At 40.9% G+C, this 17,463-nt stretch overlaps 1 protein-coding gene across 1 annotated transcript in view; it reads right to left on the bottom strand.

Annotated features, from left to right (window-relative positions):
• Positions 1–596: 596 nt before the first annotated feature.
• Positions 597–17,463, bottom strand: part of LRIG3 (leucine rich repeats and immunoglobulin like domains 3) — a 45,213-nt gene continuing 28,346 nt past the window's right edge. The window contains exons 6-19 of the mRNA XM_036251239.1: positions 16,901–17,044; positions 16,458–16,601; positions 15,906–16,049; positions 14,888–14,968; positions 13,657–13,728; positions 11,048–11,119; positions 10,362–10,525; positions 7,903–8,223; positions 6,517–6,798; positions 5,131–5,583; positions 4,220–4,384; positions 2,577–2,714; positions 2,214–2,489; positions 597–1,003 (exon numbers count right to left, since the gene is read on the bottom strand). Coding sequence (XP_036107132.1) covers positions 759–1,003; positions 2,214–2,489; positions 2,577–2,714; positions 4,220–4,384; positions 5,131–5,583; positions 6,517–6,798; positions 7,903–8,223; positions 10,362–10,525; positions 11,048–11,119; positions 13,657–13,728; positions 14,888–14,968; positions 15,906–16,049; positions 16,458–16,601; positions 16,901–17,044 — 2,701 coding nt within the window. The 3' untranslated portion in view covers positions 597–758. The remainder of the gene's footprint in view (positions 1,004–2,213; positions 2,490–2,576; positions 2,715–4,219; positions 4,385–5,130; positions 5,584–6,516; positions 6,799–7,902; positions 8,224–10,361; positions 10,526–11,047; positions 11,120–13,656; positions 13,729–14,887; positions 14,969–15,905; positions 16,050–16,457; positions 16,602–16,900; positions 17,045–17,463) is intronic.

Below are 17,463 nucleotides of genomic sequence, written 5' to 3'. Positions count from 1 at the left end.
TATTATAATTAAGAAATCATGGCTTGAGCAGTGTCTTAAGCCATGGTGGGTATACTATATTACACCTGACTATAACAAATCTTTTGTTTGAAGAGTTAGAAACAAATTAATATATCTTGAATCTTTGTAGCTCTTTTGCGTTTATTATGTGCTTTCACATACACTAATATGATTTGAGTCTGTATTATAACCCTAGGAGGTAAGCAGAATGGATTTGGTTTTTTGCTCTTATTTTTATGTGCTGCATATAACTTTCATCAATTTGAGACATGGTAATGTAAAATAATTAAGCCTACACGGTGTTGAAAACAATAAAAATGGTATTATATAGATGGGGCTTGGGATCAAAATGATACATTTTATTAAATGTAATGTGCAAAGTAAAATGAAGTGACCTCTATTCAGAAAAAGTACAAGACAGGTATTATTAAAATTGCTTTAGTACTTATTTTCAATAAAAAGAAATCTGGCATTATAAAAATACATAAAATAGTCATGATTTATACCCTTAATTTACACAAGATTTTTTTTTTTTGCATAAAACAAAGTTATAAAATAGTTTAAAAAGAAATTCTTATATGAAAGTTACTCCCAGTATAAAATTTGTATAAATCTTGGTAATTTTGGTCCATCTGTATAAATAAGACATTTTATCCCTTTAAAACTCATAACCCATTTAAAAACATAGGATTCTCTCTCTTTTAAATAAAAGTCCACTTGAGGTAGTAGTATGTTAGAACTCTTTGGTCCCATTCAGTCTATGTGTCCAAGTCATAAGACTGAAAATTTGGAGTCCTGTGGTTTTCTAAGGTCTGTTTATAGGGACATGTGTGATTTTCTTGCTGAAAACCTGTCCTTTCTCTCCCGTCTTCCTCTGACTCAGAGTCCGAGTCTGGGGAAGAACGAGCTTTCCAGTGGAAGGCTCTTGGCTGACAATCCGACGGCTGTCCAAAGCTTGAGAAGGCATCCAGGTGAGATCTCCTCAGAGGCTTTCCAAATGTTCCTGAAAGAAAAAAACCCCTTGAGTATATGGCTCCTTTTGCTAACAGGTAAGGCATCAACAAGCAGTTCAAATGGAGTTCCTTACCCCATGAACACGAATGAACATTTTCTACAAGTCCACCTCAGGGTACTATGGAGACAGAACTTACAGAATGAAGCTGAGGATACTTACATCCCTCTTATACACACATCCACTAAACACATGCATCCATTCTTTATCATTCTCATGATCTACAGGAATATTAATCACGGAGCAATGAAGCTCCCCAATGTAAGTTCTCCCAAAACCCTGCTTTAGGATTAGGAGCCCAGTCTCCGTGAAGGGTGTTTAGACAGTAATGCACAAATAAACAAACTGTGCCTGAATAAAGAAAGTATTTTTAAAAATGATCCTTAAGTCACGGCCTTTTTTTTTTTAGTAGCAAAATAGTATTCAATTGACTCCAATTCTTGCCTCAGTTGTATAAAAGATATCATTTTCATTTTTTTTTCCAGAAAGGAATATAAATAATTATACTGTGACAAAACATAAAATTGTCTTAATAGCTGGGTAAATATTTTAAATTTCTTTAAAAAAAAAAAAGACAAGCTGTGCTTTATTTTCCCCTATCTCCATCCAGTGCAAAGATGATCTCAGTTCCTCCATCACACTGGTCGAAAGAAGTCCACAAGGGAGTCGAGGTGCCAGCCAGGGTCTACCCCCCAGTGCAGGCTTTCAGGCTCCACTGGTCTCCTCTGCCAGAGGCAGGCGGGCCTGGCTGCCGAGCAGCGAGCTGCTGCCAGGTGAAATGCCGTCTACCCTTCGACTGCGGGGCTGGTTATAAGCCACCAGACATCCCAAACCACAGTCATGCAGAGCACACAGCTCCACCCCAAAGGCTGTTGTAGCCCAAAACCACTTTTTCCACACTGCCGACAAACTGTGCGCCTAAGTCACTCCCGAAACTCTTGTGTTCTAGATGATGCCACACACAGTGTTACCCAGAAAGCTCCCAAGGCTTAGTTATGGATTAAATACATAATCAAGGAAAATCCCCCATGTCTGACTTTGCTTTTAGAAATATGTATACTAACTAAGAATGTCATAACAGAATCATTAAAAACCAAAAACCATTTTCCACCCACTCAGCATCTGGAGCGTCACTGCCCTCCCACACGCAACGTGGAGTCAAAGGCCCCGGTCGACGTGCCTCATCACTGAACAAACTTACCCATGAACGAATTACTTGAAGTAACTGATGCTGGCTCTGAACTTGGACTGAAATCTAAAGAGGACTTGTTCAGACACACATTTTTCACGCCGGGCTCTTCGTTCTGAGAGTAGGCAGAGCTGACGAGCTTCCTCACGCGGGAAGGCCACGCCACGTCCCCGGCACCCTGCTCGCTGGGTTCCTCTGAAGGATGCGGGCACGGGTAGCACTCCTTCTTCTTCATGTAGCTGGTCTCACAGGGGTCCATTAAAGCAGTTCTAGGGTCCGGACCACAACCTTTTCCATGTTGGGACAATATCAGGAGAGAGTTAGCACTGCGAGAAATCTTCCAGGAAACAGAGTTCAGGTAAGAAGACCACCTACCTGTATGATAGGCTTCAAAGGGATCTGAGCCGTACACATTCCCCTTCAAATACACAGGGCCTGGGGGTCCCAAAAAGGGACAGAGGAACGGGTCTGTGGCCGCTTCCACGTCGGCGTCACTGCTGTCGTCAGCATGGCCTGGCCCTACAGAACAGGTGTCCTGGTCAGTGAGCCCATCTCATTCAAGCACCACTCAGTGTTCGCTACATTTTGGGCATTTTCCATATTTATAGATGAAAACTTTAGATAAAGTTGGATATCCAGGAAAAAAAAAAACTGCAGAAATTTAGGGTTTTTAAAAAATGTATCGAAGCCCATGAATTGAGTAAACTTGGGACATCTTATTGACAGAGGACTTGACTAACCACTGTACTAGACGTGTTAACCTGTGTGCGGGCCCCACCTGTTTGCGAGAAGCTGACCTGTGTGTGGGCACTGCAGCAAAGGGCAGTGACTGGAACCACGTGATGCCATTGGCACTGCCCCCTCCCCCGCAGACACGGTGGCCAGGACCACAGATAGGCACCTAACCAGTGACCTCTTAATGCCCAGAGCAAAGATGGGATCAGCCCCAAACAAATCCTATTGTGAGTATTTGACCTAACAACCCAGAAACGAGATGCCAGTTAGCAGCGGACACAGCAGTTGAAGGACGAGATTCAGTGCAGGCTGGAGATGCGGTGCTGAACCATGTGCCTGAAGCAGAACAGGACAGTGTGTGGGGGGGGCTCTCATCCAGACGATGTGACACTGTTATGCCCCAGTTCTGTCCCTTTAGACCTTTATGAACGTCTCTTCAGTAAACCCTGCTACACTGGAGCAAGCTTGGCCTTTGCTCTTTGCAGCCAAAGGAGTCAAACCAGAACAGCCACTTTTATGCTCAAATCTTTTATCTCTATACCCTCTCTCACTGCCTTACCAAGCATTTTGTAATTACTGAATTTTTTCTCACCACTGACTAAACTGTAAAACTGAAAACAAATATTCTTCCTAAGTATGGCATCCACCACAGAGCAGACACTCAATAAACGCTTGTGGGGAAAAAGTGCCAAAATGTTTGAAAATAATGTCAATACCTTCCACTTGTTGAGCCCCTAACATGTGCCAAGCACCAGGTAGTTTTCCATGACCGTTTTGTTTAATTTTCACACCCACCTAACAGGAAAGCACCATAACTGCCCAAAGATACACAGGGAGTGTCACAGGAGGTTCTTGATCCAAGGCTGTGATCTTACTTATGCTGCCTCCATTACTATTCTTAAAACTGTACACTTCTTAAAACAAGAGTCAGAATTAGATTTCTCTAATAAAATGATTTTTTTAAGTCATTTGACACAAGTTTAAGACCATGCACAAAGCCAGTCAATGTCACTTAATAAGGAGAACATTCAGGGCCAGAGAACACGCACAGTGTAAAGAAAACATCTGCCTTGCATGGAGGAATTCAATTTTACTTAACCTATTTGTCTCTTTTTATTGTCAGAAGCGAAGCTTTTTCTAGTATTTAAGAAAATGCATTTAATTTTAGCTTTACTAGTGACCTTGGCCAATTCCTAAGATCAACTTCTGGTGAAAATTAATATTGTATTTGGGCCTTCCATCAGATTATGTCAAAATGAATGCAGCCCATGTTCACTTTGAACACTTACCATTGCTGTCGTGTTGTGGTAAGAAAAATCCGCCCCCTGAAGAAGTGACAAACTGGTGGTGGCTTCCGCTTTCAGAGGAGATGTACCCATCCTGCCGGTCAGCTAACGTTCCCTGGGATGACAAATAACTAGGGATGTCTGCCGGCAAGGTGGTCTCATCTACAATCAAACAACAGCATCCTCTTAACCAAGAAGGATCACAAGTGCCCCACGGGCTTCCCTGACTCACAGCACGAACTGCTTTGGTTCCTGAACAATCAAATCAACCTGCCCTGGCAGAGCCATCCTGAGGTGCTGCCTGCAGGCAGCAGGTTAGGGCCTGCGGCCTCGGAAGCCTGAGCTGATGTCCCTCCCAAATTTCAACAAAAGTGTTTAAAAGGAAACATTTAAGATTTTCATGGGATAGCAGCTAAGCTCTTGAATCAAGCTTGATTTCTGCTGTCGTCCTGACTTATTACTCATCGAGACAGAAGTCTGCGTATAGGCCTCTCCCACTAACTGCGCCTTCCCTAGATTCCTGCACACCCCGACAGAGCGGAAACCTCCAGCAGCGTACACACCTCGTAACTGAGGGCTGTTCCTGGTTCTCCATCACCAGCCTGCAATGGAGCTAGGCTGTTTAATTCTACAATGTCCACTGTTTCTCACAACCAAAAGGATATTCTGATGAGGTTTTAACAAAACAGATTAATCTTTAAACATCAGCTGCATTTTGGGCCAGGGTGTTATTTTTAGCTAAGCATATTTCTGCAGCTTGAAACAAATGAGTCACCCTTCTGACAGGGCCTCAGACAGCAAGACATGCATTCTGGAAGAGAATTACCCTGGGATCTCTCTCTCTCTCTCTTTCTCTCTCTCTCACACACATGACTGCTGCACCCTGTGCCAAGCTTCTGTTTACACACCTGTGTTGGTAATGCTGCAATCTTCATTCCTCCGCCTTGTGTGGTATATGATGACCACCCACACCAGCGACGTGCCCACCACACAGCAAACCACTGCTATGATCACGATGCCCACAGTGGCCCACCCGTCATCGTCTAACGATGAGGCAGTCATCTGCGGGGAGTCGCAGGTCGGGGTGGGGATCACGCTGAGGCGCACGTGGCCTCTCTCTGTGCCGAGGGTGTTAGACATCTCACATGTGTATTTCCCAGCATCGCTGACGTCTGAGTCCACAATGATCAGCAGCTGATTGCCTGCTGCAAAAAAGTGTCTTTCAGTGACCACCAAAGGGCTGTCATCCTTGGTCCAGTTCAACCTGGGAGGCGGGCTGCCTCCAGCGATGCACTGCAGCACGGCCGTTTCTCCCTTGGTCACCGTGCGGTCCAACAGGGGCCGCAAAAACGATGGTGTTTCTGAAATGACATGTTTTTTCTCTCTTAAGTGAAATTAGGTTTTGCATAAGACCCAGCACTTGTCTTTATTCAAAGTGGAGGGTAAAATATTACTCTCCCACAGGTTCATACCCATACTTCTTTGAGAGCCCACACATAACACAACTCTGAGATTTCTTTGCATTGTTCACCTGTCATTTACTCGCACCACCAGTTAAGGGTGACATTTACAGTTTTTTTACCTCAATCTCCCTCAGTCTTGACAAGGTTGGGGAATGGTGGAAGAGGGCCAACGCAAAACATTTTAGACATTTTTCAGAAACAGAAAATGTATACAAATAATTTCAGGCACAAGAATGTGTTGTTGCATTTTAAAAAATCAGAACATTTAAATTTTTACAGAGAAACTTTGTAGTGGCAGGTGTCCAGGCCTCTATTAAATTTCTGAAAATGACTTACTCTTATTATTTGGTGTTAGTAGGTTACTTTAACTCCTTTAAAGCTACACATATAAATAACATGTTTAGGTTTTTTAAAAAGCATTTGTTTAAGTAAAAGAAAACAAACTCTGATTTCCAGAGTGGTAGGGTAAGCCGAGAAAAGACAATTAAGTCCTTCCCCATTTGTTCATATAGTTATTATCTCACACATTCTTTATAGTGTTAAGATATCGGTGGAGACAACATGTTTGGGGAATGTGAAGGAGAGTGAACCCTGAAAAAAAGGGGAAGCATGTCCCCTCTCAGAACAGAGGCAGCAGACTCGTCTCACTGGCCTCAGACTTGAAGGTGTAACACTCTCCAGACTTGAAGCCTCGGAGAAGCCCTTTGTTCTTCCCAGGACAGGGCAATGCCCTCCGGACGCTCTCTCACCCTCACAGCATGACACTCAGGGTCTTTGGAAGAACTAGTACCTTTAAGACTAATTCTATCACGGGATCTGATATCCTCTCACCTAGGACCGTCAGGGTTGCATTGGCAGAGATGCTGCCGGCACTGTTTTGGGCTGTGCAGCTGTACACCCCGATGTCCTCTGTCTTCACGTCCACGATAAAGAACACGTCATCCTCAGGCATCACATGCATGCGTCTCTCCCTCGCTGCCGGGAAGTCAGTGCCCCCGTCCTTCTGCCAGGCTATCTGTGGGGCCGGGTGGCCCAGGGCCGCGCACTCCAAGCGTGCCATGGCCCCGGCCCGGATGGTGAGGTCCATGGGGGTCTTGGTGAAAGAAGGGAGCACTAGAATCAAAAGAACACACAGGCATTAGCGCTGTGGGGTTTTTGTTCATTTTCATTCCTTTTTTGTTTGTTTGTTTTTTGATACTTACAAATATCCCTGATATAGTAAGTCTGGAGTCATTTCTAATTACAAGACATGGTATCTGAAGTTCAGATGGAAAGATTCAGGGATTTCCTCAAGGTTCAGAGGTACAGAAATGATGGACTCAGGATGAGTCCATCAGGTCACCTGATCTTCAGACTGAAGGTCTTTTGGCCTCTTTCTAGTTTCCTCAATAATTATCTGTGAGATCTTGGGCAAATAAATCAATTTATCACTTTGAACCTTGACCACTCCATCCTTTTTTTTTTTTTTTAAGTCCCTCCTGGCTCTAATTCTCTATGACTTTAAATGTGTTCCGTCCTACAATTTAAACTCAAAATTGTTCTGTGTCATTGCAATCATTTGTTGAATGCCTTAATGAACCATATACAACTCTTTTACCATGGAACACACAAGAGATTAAATGACAAAGTGGCAAGGACCCTATGGTACCTGCACACAAAGCAATACTTCTTTTATTAACAGCAGCTAACACTTACTGCATTTACTGAGTACTTACTATATTCTAGGCATTCTGCTATGTGCTTCAAACAAACTATTTCATTTAATAATTATCATACCTCTAAAAAGGTAGGTACTATTATCCCTAATTGACAGAAGTAGAAATGAAGGCAGAGAGAGGTTAAGCAACTTACTCAGTGTCACGCAACTGTAAACAAAATGGCAGAATTCAAACCCAGATTAAAGGTGGTGTGCTTTAACATTATACTTCATGCCCCGCCCCCCCATCAAATTGGTACACTCTGAACTACAAAGAGCACAAACTGCCTGGCTCATCTCTGGGTTACCCACCATGCTACGTGTGGGATCAACGTTAAAATGCTTGTTTAGATACAAATAACAAAAATCTTAATTTTGTGGAATGAGAGGCAGGAGAAGAAAGGGTTAGGTAGAGAACTATGAGAGCAAAGGACAGAATTAGGAATAAGAGAAAGAAGAAACTAGGTGCTTTGTTTCTAAAAGGTGCCTTTAAATGCAAAAGGAAAAGTCGGATCACATACTATTCACTGTAAGCTTGGCTTTGACGGAGTACGATGAGCCAAAGTGATTGGAGATGACACACTGATATTTCCCTTCGCTGGTAAATTCCACATTGCGCAGCCGAAGAATGGTGGTGTACTCCATCACCTCACCGCCTTGGGCCCGGAGGTGTGCGTAGTTTTCCATTTCAGCATCATGCAGTAGTTCATTGTCCTTTTTCCAAGCAAAAGTCATTGGGGAATCACTGCTGCTGGCAGCTGAGCAGATAAAGCTCAAATTGGAACCTTTTATTGCTGATTGTGTTTCTGGCTGAACCGTGATCTGGGGTTTAGGGAAATCATCTGTTCAAAATGGAGAGGAGGAAACAAAACAATTTTAAGACTTCAGAGTCCAAATGCTACTCAGATTTGAACACCAAGAAACTCAAAACAAACAGGAGCTTAGGTTTCATGTTTTTCTATGTTTCACAGATGGACTAGTGGCCCCAGTATTAAAATGACAGCCGGAGAGTGTTTATAAGAGGAATTCATTCACTTTAAGTAGAGACGAAGATGTATTTATCCATCATTAAATGAGAGAAGACTGCTATTTTGGAATGTAGTGTATTCTAGACCCCTTATGCTTTTTAAAATGTAAATACAAGAAAAAAATAAAATCAGTTCAGAAACTTCTGGGCTCCTGGACCACCTCTAAATGCTCCGATCAGGAACTGCAGTTTCCCCGTGTTCTCCACATATAAGCAGCAGCAAAATTTAAAAATCAAACATCAATAGCAATAATCAATAGCACTAAAGATAGCAACCGACACCCCGTTTTCAAAAAACAGAACCCATATTAAACACAGGGAGTTGTATGCAGAACAGAAAGAACAGGCCTGCAGTGAGGTGAAAAAGCACCTCCACAGCTCACACTGAGACCCTGGGTCCGCCCGCCGCTGCCAGGGGACAACCATCAGGCCGCTGCGCTGCCCTCTCACAGCTACACTATAATTAGGGCTGGGCAACTCTTTCATTCCAAAGAGTTATTTTTAGTTCTCTGTTACTTTTTGGAAAAGTTACCTTTTTGAACTTCAGTTTCTCAGAGATGGTCTAAACCCAGAAGGAAACATCTTAGATCTACCAAAATGTATTATTTGGGTTCTCTGAAAAAATTGTGTGTGTGTGTGCGTGTGTGTGTGTGTGTGATGCTCTGATAACTCCAATGCTGCTAATCTCCAATGTCCTGCCTGAATGTTGTAATCAAGATAGTTTTTTCTCTGGTATGATTAATCTAAACTTCTCATCTGTTAAATCAATGTTCATTTCCTTCATAGTAGAGAATGAAATTGTAAGAATACTATATATTCAGAGATGGGCAAAAGTAGTTTTACAGTTGTGAGTACACAAAACACGAAGTTTATTCCTGTATTAATTATTTCCCATAGGAACAACGGTAAAACTACTTATGCCTCACCCTGTATGTCTCCAAGTAACAGAGTTCATATCTTGGAACTAGAGAACTGTGAAAATAGCTCAGGTCCTTATAGATGAATGCCAAAAGCTTATTTAGATCCAAAAGCTACATCAGATGTTTTACTTCCAGTAACTGCTGGCACTGTTTAATGCTGCAACCTAAAATATATATATTTTATACTTATCTAAACAATCATAGGAAAAGCAGTTTTAAATACATTTTTAAAGGCCAATGTACAATTAGGTTCTGTAATATCTTAACACACATGTTGAAATGTAAGCACATTTGACCTCATGTTCTACACATACATTTATTTTTATGGAGGTCTCCATGGCAGTGAGCAGCTGACAGTGTAGTGCAGTAGACAGCTAGCTGTACCAGGGAGATGAAAACTTGGGGTTCTGATCCAGATCTGCTAACTAGCTGGGTGACATTTGGATAAGCAGATCTCTAACGCTGAAATGCTTAGACGCTAAGACAACAGATATTGAATTTATTTATTTATAATAAATTCAAACTTTGTATTACTTGTAATGCTTTACCCACCAACAGTAAAATTTTTAGCAGCCTATAAATCACTAGGTAGTAATTTTCCCTTTCTACTCCACATAAAATCACTGGCCAGGGTTCAGTTAAGCCTCTTCACTGAGCTCATGGTAGCCTCTCAACAGTACCCCGCCTCCCCCCGAGTTGGGGACAGCAGCTCACAGAGTTCCCATTTCGCAGATGCAGAGACCGAGATTCAGGGAAGTTAAGTAGAAGGGCTGGCACTATACCCTTCACCTCGCCGAGGCTCCACTGCCATCCCCTTTCCACCAAACCGCTCTAGCGCCAAAATAAAGACAACAAAAACTCTCCTCCTCTGCAAAACTGAAATAATAAGCACACTCCAGATCCATTTTCATCTATCTCAGCAGAAATAAAAGCTTTATTAGAAGAGCATACATTTATTCAAAACCATTATTTGGACAAATGGGAGAAATAAAAAGAAGACTCACTAAAAAGCAAGGGCAGTAGTTATACTCACCACACACAAAGCCATCTGGGCTAACAGCAAAAATGCTTCTTCCCTTCAGCAGCTGAGGATGGGCACAACTGGCATTCACAAAGCTCTGAAAGTTGTTCTCCGCCACCCACTGCGGGAGCCATTTTAGCTGGCAATCACACAAAAGGCTTGACGTATTTAAATGCCTGAGGAGAGTAATTACACTCAATTTGTTTTGTATGAAATGCAGATTTGTACAAATAAACTAAACTCAAGTAAATATTAACAACACAATGAATCTGGAAACCAAATACCCACATGCCATGTAATAATATCCTATAGTCCATCTTAAAATGCAAGAAATGAGACTAGCACCATTTTTTGTTGTTGGTGTCCTTACTGACCTAGTGAGACAGAAGCACTGATACATCACAAATACCTTACTACAGAAAACCTGGTGCTGTAGTTAGTCACTGTACTAGATTAGGTCTCACACATTTAAATTGCAAATTTATCACAGAAAGAGAAACTTCTCTTTTTAACAAAAGAAACAAAATTCCCTTTCATTGCTTTTTGCTTTCCTTTTGTTTTCTGGTATAAAAGTTAAGGAATATTAGGAATGTGCTAGACACACTTTACAGAGACACAATCCAGGATGATACACCCCAAGATGGTTTCCCCCCTCTATGCTTTATTGAAAACTCTTAGAAGGAACAAGAAAAGCTTACAATTGTTGAAGTTTCTTCATTTGTGAAAATGCATTGCCTTGTAATGACATAATTGCGTTGTCGCTCAGGTCTCTGAAAACAATCAAATCAAATACATTAGAGTGAACTATGATCACTGCAGGCCTTTGGGCAAAGCTTGGCCCACACTGCACACACACTCCATGTACCAAACACTCCGTGCTGACATGCACTCCCGCCCGCGAGGAGTCCTGGACTGAAGAACAAGAATATGTGTAACAGAGGCCAATTCTGTTTTGATGAGAGAGATTCTCTTTACATTAACACTTACAGGTTATTTGACTCACAAGGGCCCAAGTTGTTCTGCTATATTATTTTACTGAAGTTCTCATTATTCAAGTTAACCATTAGCAACTTTTAACAACACAAATAAAATTGTTCATAATTATGCTTTAAGGAAAACCATCAGGTATAGAATATATTCTCTGACATGCACTGTGTTAAGTGGTTTACATATATTACATTTGATCTTCACAGCAACCCCAAAGATGGCATCACTAGCTTGCTCAGCAGGAAAGGGCAATGAGATTTCTACCCAATTATTTTCAATTTCAAAACTTATCTTAATCACTAGCCCGATCCTGCCACACACAACTGGCTACTGTAAAGATGGTTAAGTGTTTAGACAAGATGTACTTGCTAAAACAAACAAACACTCAGGCAGAACATTTAAACAATGAGCAAATTGGGCTGATTTTATTTTTAACTAGTACTTACAAGCAGTTTGAATTAAAGTACTCTCCACAATGATTACTACTCTGTTTTTCTTTACAAGGGTCAAAGTATACAAACAGGATTCTGAATGAGACAAGTGGCCACAGAAGACAGAATGAAGATACCAAACACGGGCAGAGAAAGAGGCTGGGAGAGGCGAGAAGGTTTAGAAAATTAAAGCAGAGGTTAATACTCCACTGATCCACTAATTCCACTTTCCCAGAAATGGAATGGGTCGGATGACAAACCTTTTGGCTAGTTTCCCTTTGAAAATAACTTGTTTCAGTAAGTCTAGCAATACTGGCCTGGCCTTCCAATTTCTGCTCTGCACAATCATTCTACCACACTTAGATAGAATGGCAGAACACTGCACTGTCAGTATGGCCAGCCATCCAAAACCCCCTCCACCGAACAAGCAAGTCAGAGGACGACAGCAAGATGGTCCACAGAAAACAGCAAAATCTTCCCTCTCAACACACAGCACAAATGAGGGTACACACGAAATGTATAAATTATAACTTCCTTTGTCTAAGCGAACAGACATTAAAACTTCTGGCTATAAGCATTCCTTAACCGTGAGAGTGGACATGTTCACATCACTTCGTACTTTACTGTACATGTATAAGACATGTATGTGCCTGTGGTTATATGTAGCCAGCTGGCACAGTGCTCACACAGGTTTTGGCTCCTATCACGGTTGGCTAGCCTGCTCTCCTAAATGTTAGCCCCTTAAATGTCCTTGCAAAATCGTATGTCAGGAGTTACTGAGAATGGTGGGTGGCAGAGACTGTGACGGCAAGAATTCGTGTGACGCAGGGACACTACGAAGGCAGAGGCAGCCCTGGTTTGAGTCCTGATTCTGCCAGTTGCTAACTGATGCATTAGTAGCAACAGAACAACAAAACAAAACAAAACACGAAACACTGATGGGGAAAAATAGGTTGTATGTTTTATAATCAAACAACAGACACAACAAACGAACTTAACAACTCTCATAGTAGTGGTTAATTTCCTCCAGATGTCACTCTCAAGAACTGTGGAGATTATTTTTTAAAATCTTTAATACCCAAGTCACCTTCTTAACTGTACAATGGAATCAATAAACCCTCAAAACACCCACTTCTCAGTTTAAACATAAATATAATAATAGTATTGAATAGTCTTCTTGTAAGGGTTAAATGAGACAATATACAAACACCTAGCTCAGTGCCTGACATGCTGTGGGTACACAATAAATGGTACTTTATTTATTATTCTTTTCCATCATCATTTATGCCCCCATGTCCTCTTCCACCTCCACCCACAGCCCTCTCCCACCGCACAATCATCACACTTTGTCCGTGTCCATGAGTTCTCTCTCTCTTTTTTGTTCAATCCCTCTACCTACTCCCAACACTCATGACCACCAACAGAGCTGTCTGCCTGCTCTCCATCGAAGATTCTGACTCTATATTGCTTGGTAGTTCAGTTTGTTCATTACATTCCACACTGAATGAAATCATATGGTACTTGTCTTTCTCTGACTGGCTTATGTCACTGGACCTAGAGAACATTATGCTAAATATAATGCTAGTTTAAAAAAAAAAATTATATATATATATATATATCACTACTTGAGAAAAATAACTAAATAAAACCCAACATAATCTGAAGCAATGTCTTTAAATGCCAAGGAAAATATGTACTTGTATACTTCGGGATAGATATAGATAGACCTATAGATAGATAAGTAGGTAGACAGAGGATAAGCAGACGTACTAATGTACTTTATGGGATGAAGAGGATGCCAACAAAATTACGTTTTGGTTTATCTTTCATGATACATAAGTAAATACCCATCTTAGTCTACCAAGGGTAAGTAAATTCCAGCCACTCACAGATGTTCTAATGCATCCAAACCAGCGAAGGCTTTTTTGGTAATAGATCGAATCCGGTTTCCTTGGAGGATTCTGAAAACACAAAATTTACATTGGAATATTTAATAATAAAAGGCATGTTGAAGGTAGAATTCTGACAAGAACTGCTTCTGAAATCATTTGTGAGTACGCTTATTTTCTTGAATTAGACAATATATTCTGTAACAATGTATCTGTGCCATCTACTTCAGTAATATATAGTTCGGCATGGTTTTCACAGCCTTCAACAGAGAACCCAGCAATAGGTATTCAATAAATTACTCTGATGGTTAAATTAAAGCAGTGATTTTCAAAGTCTCTTTAGGAATTGCTAGGCATTCCTATAGGTAGAAACTTTATTCCAAGTATATACTTTCTCAGAACGCTAATAAATAAAGCAGATAATAGTGGAGACTTTCTCGTTAGCCTCCCTCCCCTGGAATCTCTTCACTATCCACAGAAGTTCAGGGCCACACAAAACTCAATTTGAAAACCACTGGCTTACAATACAGAATGTGGCCACCTGCGAGGCCATTCTATGGCTACATATGAGCATGTCTTTAACCTGTACTGCCAGGAACTTACTTCAGTATTATCAGTACATACTGGGTCACATCACTTGAAAACTTCTCTGAGTAAAGTGCAAGAGTGAAAATTTCAAAACATTGAAACTTTTACCCAATGATAATCTTAAGAGTCTAAGCACTCAATACAATTTAAAATTCTTATCTAGATATTAAAATAAGGTACACAAACCCAACTGTGAATAAAACCCTTAGACCAGTGGTTGTTCTCAACCTTCCTAATGCTCTTTAATCCAGTTCCTCATGTTGTATGTGGGCGTGTCTGCATGTGGGCGTGTCTGCATGTGGGCGGGCCCGCCTGGAGACGGACAGAGGAGTGGTGTCTCGGTTCCTAAGACCATCGGAAATATGTGTTTTCTGATGGTCTTAGGAGACCCCTGTGAAAGGGTTGTTCGACCCCCAAAGAAGTCGCTACCCCTAGGTTGAGAACTGCTGCCTAAGACCAAAAAAGAAAAGCAAACTAATACACATCTTCTATAACAGCACTCACTGGGGGAAACTGCAAAAGGTAGCAACCAGCTTAAGCACCTATTTCTAAACTCTTTAAGCTTGTGGAACTGACTGAATGAAGACACAATGTTTATTTTAAGTCAAAGAGTGAGTCAAATTATGAGGCCGATGACACTCACAGTCGCCTCAGTTTGTCCAGCCCAGAGAAAGCACCATTCATGTCCTCAATAGTCCAGGAAATTTCATTGTTCTTCAGATCCCTAATATAAAAAAAGGAACGTTACTGAAACTGGTACCAGGTACTTAACAAAAGATACACGCATTCCCTTAGGAACACCCTCAGAAATCTAAAATCACCACCCAGGTGGCATGCAATTTGTAATAAATTCCTCATAATTCCCCACATCATCTCCACCCCTTTCTGAACAATAGAAAATGCTCTCTCTCTCACACACCTCCTACACCCTGTCCTCCTCTTACCACAACACTTCAAGTTTTTGCTCAAAATCAGGACTGCTGACTGGCTCTATTAATTCCTCTATCAAGATGACTAAATTCTAAAAGACTTGAACAGTCTGAAAAATACATTAAACTTTAAAACCACTGTTCCAACCACAGAAGCAGGAATTCGCCAAAGCATACAGTATGCCTTTCAATTATGTAATGCTCCCAACAGTGAGCAGAGCGAAAGATTCTGACAGTGCAAAAATCAAAAGCCCACTGCACAACGTTAAAATTAACGTCTGCGAGATTTTTCAAAGGTCGGTTAATCCAACTCTCTCTCCTTTCTTTTGGACAGAGATCAAGTCTGGATTTAACTGGTATGATAAACAGGCAGCTTCCTTTACTGTCCTTTGTACATCTTTGTGCTCTGGGCAATTTTTAATTTGCATTTTATCAAGAAAAATTAGTGGATTTAAAAATGTTTCCTTCTTGAGCAGACACTAACTTCCTGGAGCCCCAAGAAGGCTAACTATCATCACCAAAACAAGCTGATCACTGTCCCTTTTAATCCCCTTAAGAAATGCACATGGATGAAATGGACCGATTTTAATCAAACTGATCTGGGAAAGATTAAGACACTACTTCTAAGGCTGTACACATTTCCTTCACAACAAAGGAAATCTGCTTGGAGAAAAGTGGGCACATTTAGAAACCAATTAGGTTCATGTAGGGAGAGAAAAATGTGTAACTTACAAAGTCTTTAAACTGGAAAGGCCCCGGAAGGCACAATCAGCAATGTAGCTGACTTGGTTGTGCCCAATGTGCAGAGTATTTAGCAAGCTTAAACCCAGGAAGCTTGAATCATCTAACCTCGATAAGTGGTTGAAAGTTAGGTCCCTATAAAGGAAAAAGGAACAACAGAAAAACACATTAATAGCTTTTACTTTCTAATTCAATACAGTGATTTGTTTGAAAAATAACAACAGATAAAGTATGTAGCTACAATAATCTTTATTCTAAAACTCTGCCTCCTTAATAATATGCAGGTAAACATTATTTCTAATCCCAGTAATAAAAACAAACCTCTCTTTATTTAAAAGTAACCATCACTGTTTCAGCCCATTTGCCACAGACCCCAAACAGCAGAGTTGTCTTCAACTGATCACAACAAAAATGCGACTAGGCTGCATGTGAAAAAAACTGTCACCTTGGAAACTTATGAAAACCTCACAGATCGGTGGTAAGAAGCTCGTGCTCTGGCATGATCCCTGCTCTCAAACTTGAGGAGAATAAAAGGCAACTCACAGCTCACTGAGTTTCTGGCAGAACTCCCAGGCATCAGGGCTGATCCTGTTGATGGCATTTTGGCTGAGATGAAGCTCCTGCAGCATCAGCAAGCCATACAGCCAGCCTTTAGTAATCTCTGTGAGGTTGTTATGGTCCAGCTGCCTATATTTACAGTAAGAATCAAGCAGGATCAAAAGTTCAGTATCTAGTCTCTTCAAAGGGGACATATGATGACAATCTATTATATATTCCAATTGTTATGAGATATTTAGGTTTTGTTTTATAAAGACATTGGCAAAAAAGATCATGTACTTATAAATTCTCAGTCACTTTACCTGAGACAAAACAAAATGATAAATGGTTGTAAATTATGAGATTTTTAACACAGGATTTCAAATAAAAGCTACTGAATATTCGGTGATCATACTACCTGAGTAGGAATTGTGATAATCCACACTTACAAGATTTCCATGTTGCTCAGCCCCCAAAAAGCTCCATCCATAAGTTTTGTTACTCCATTTCTTTGCATTTTCAGAGACTTCAAAGCTCCTAGCCCCTGGAACGTGAGCCCGTCTACGTTTTTAATCTTGTTTCGGTTCAGTTCACTGCATTGGATATTACAGTTAGTTGGTTAGCTTATATGACAAATTCTGGAGGCAGTAATAAAATGTCACATTACTGCAATGTAGTTAAACCAGCCAGTGTTAAAGTACATATTGTCTTAAATTTCTAAACATTTTTTATTGAGAAAAATTTTGATTTATTAGCAGTCAGTGAATTTCCTTCTGAAATGTGTGCTGTATTTTTGGAATGATAAACTACTGAAACTAGACTACATTTTTTTTTTTTTTAAATCCTCACCCCAAGGATATTTTTCTATCCATTTTCAGACAGTGTAGGAGGGAGAGAGGGAGAGAAACATCGATGTGAGAGAGACACATCGATTGGTTGCCTCCTGTACAACCTGGACCAGGGCCAGGACCAAACTGCAACTGAGGGATGTGCCCTTGGTCAGAATCGAACC

Source organism: Molossus molossus, unplaced genomic scaffold (assembly GCF_014108415.1).
Source record: "Molossus molossus isolate mMolMol1 unplaced genomic scaffold, mMolMol1.p scaffold_m16_p_10, whole genome shotgun sequence".
Lineage (NCBI taxonomy): Eukaryota > Metazoa > Chordata > Mammalia > Chiroptera > Molossidae > Molossus > Molossus molossus.
Note: the sequence above shows the minus strand (reverse complement) of the source record. Positions and strands in the feature narration are given on the sequence as shown.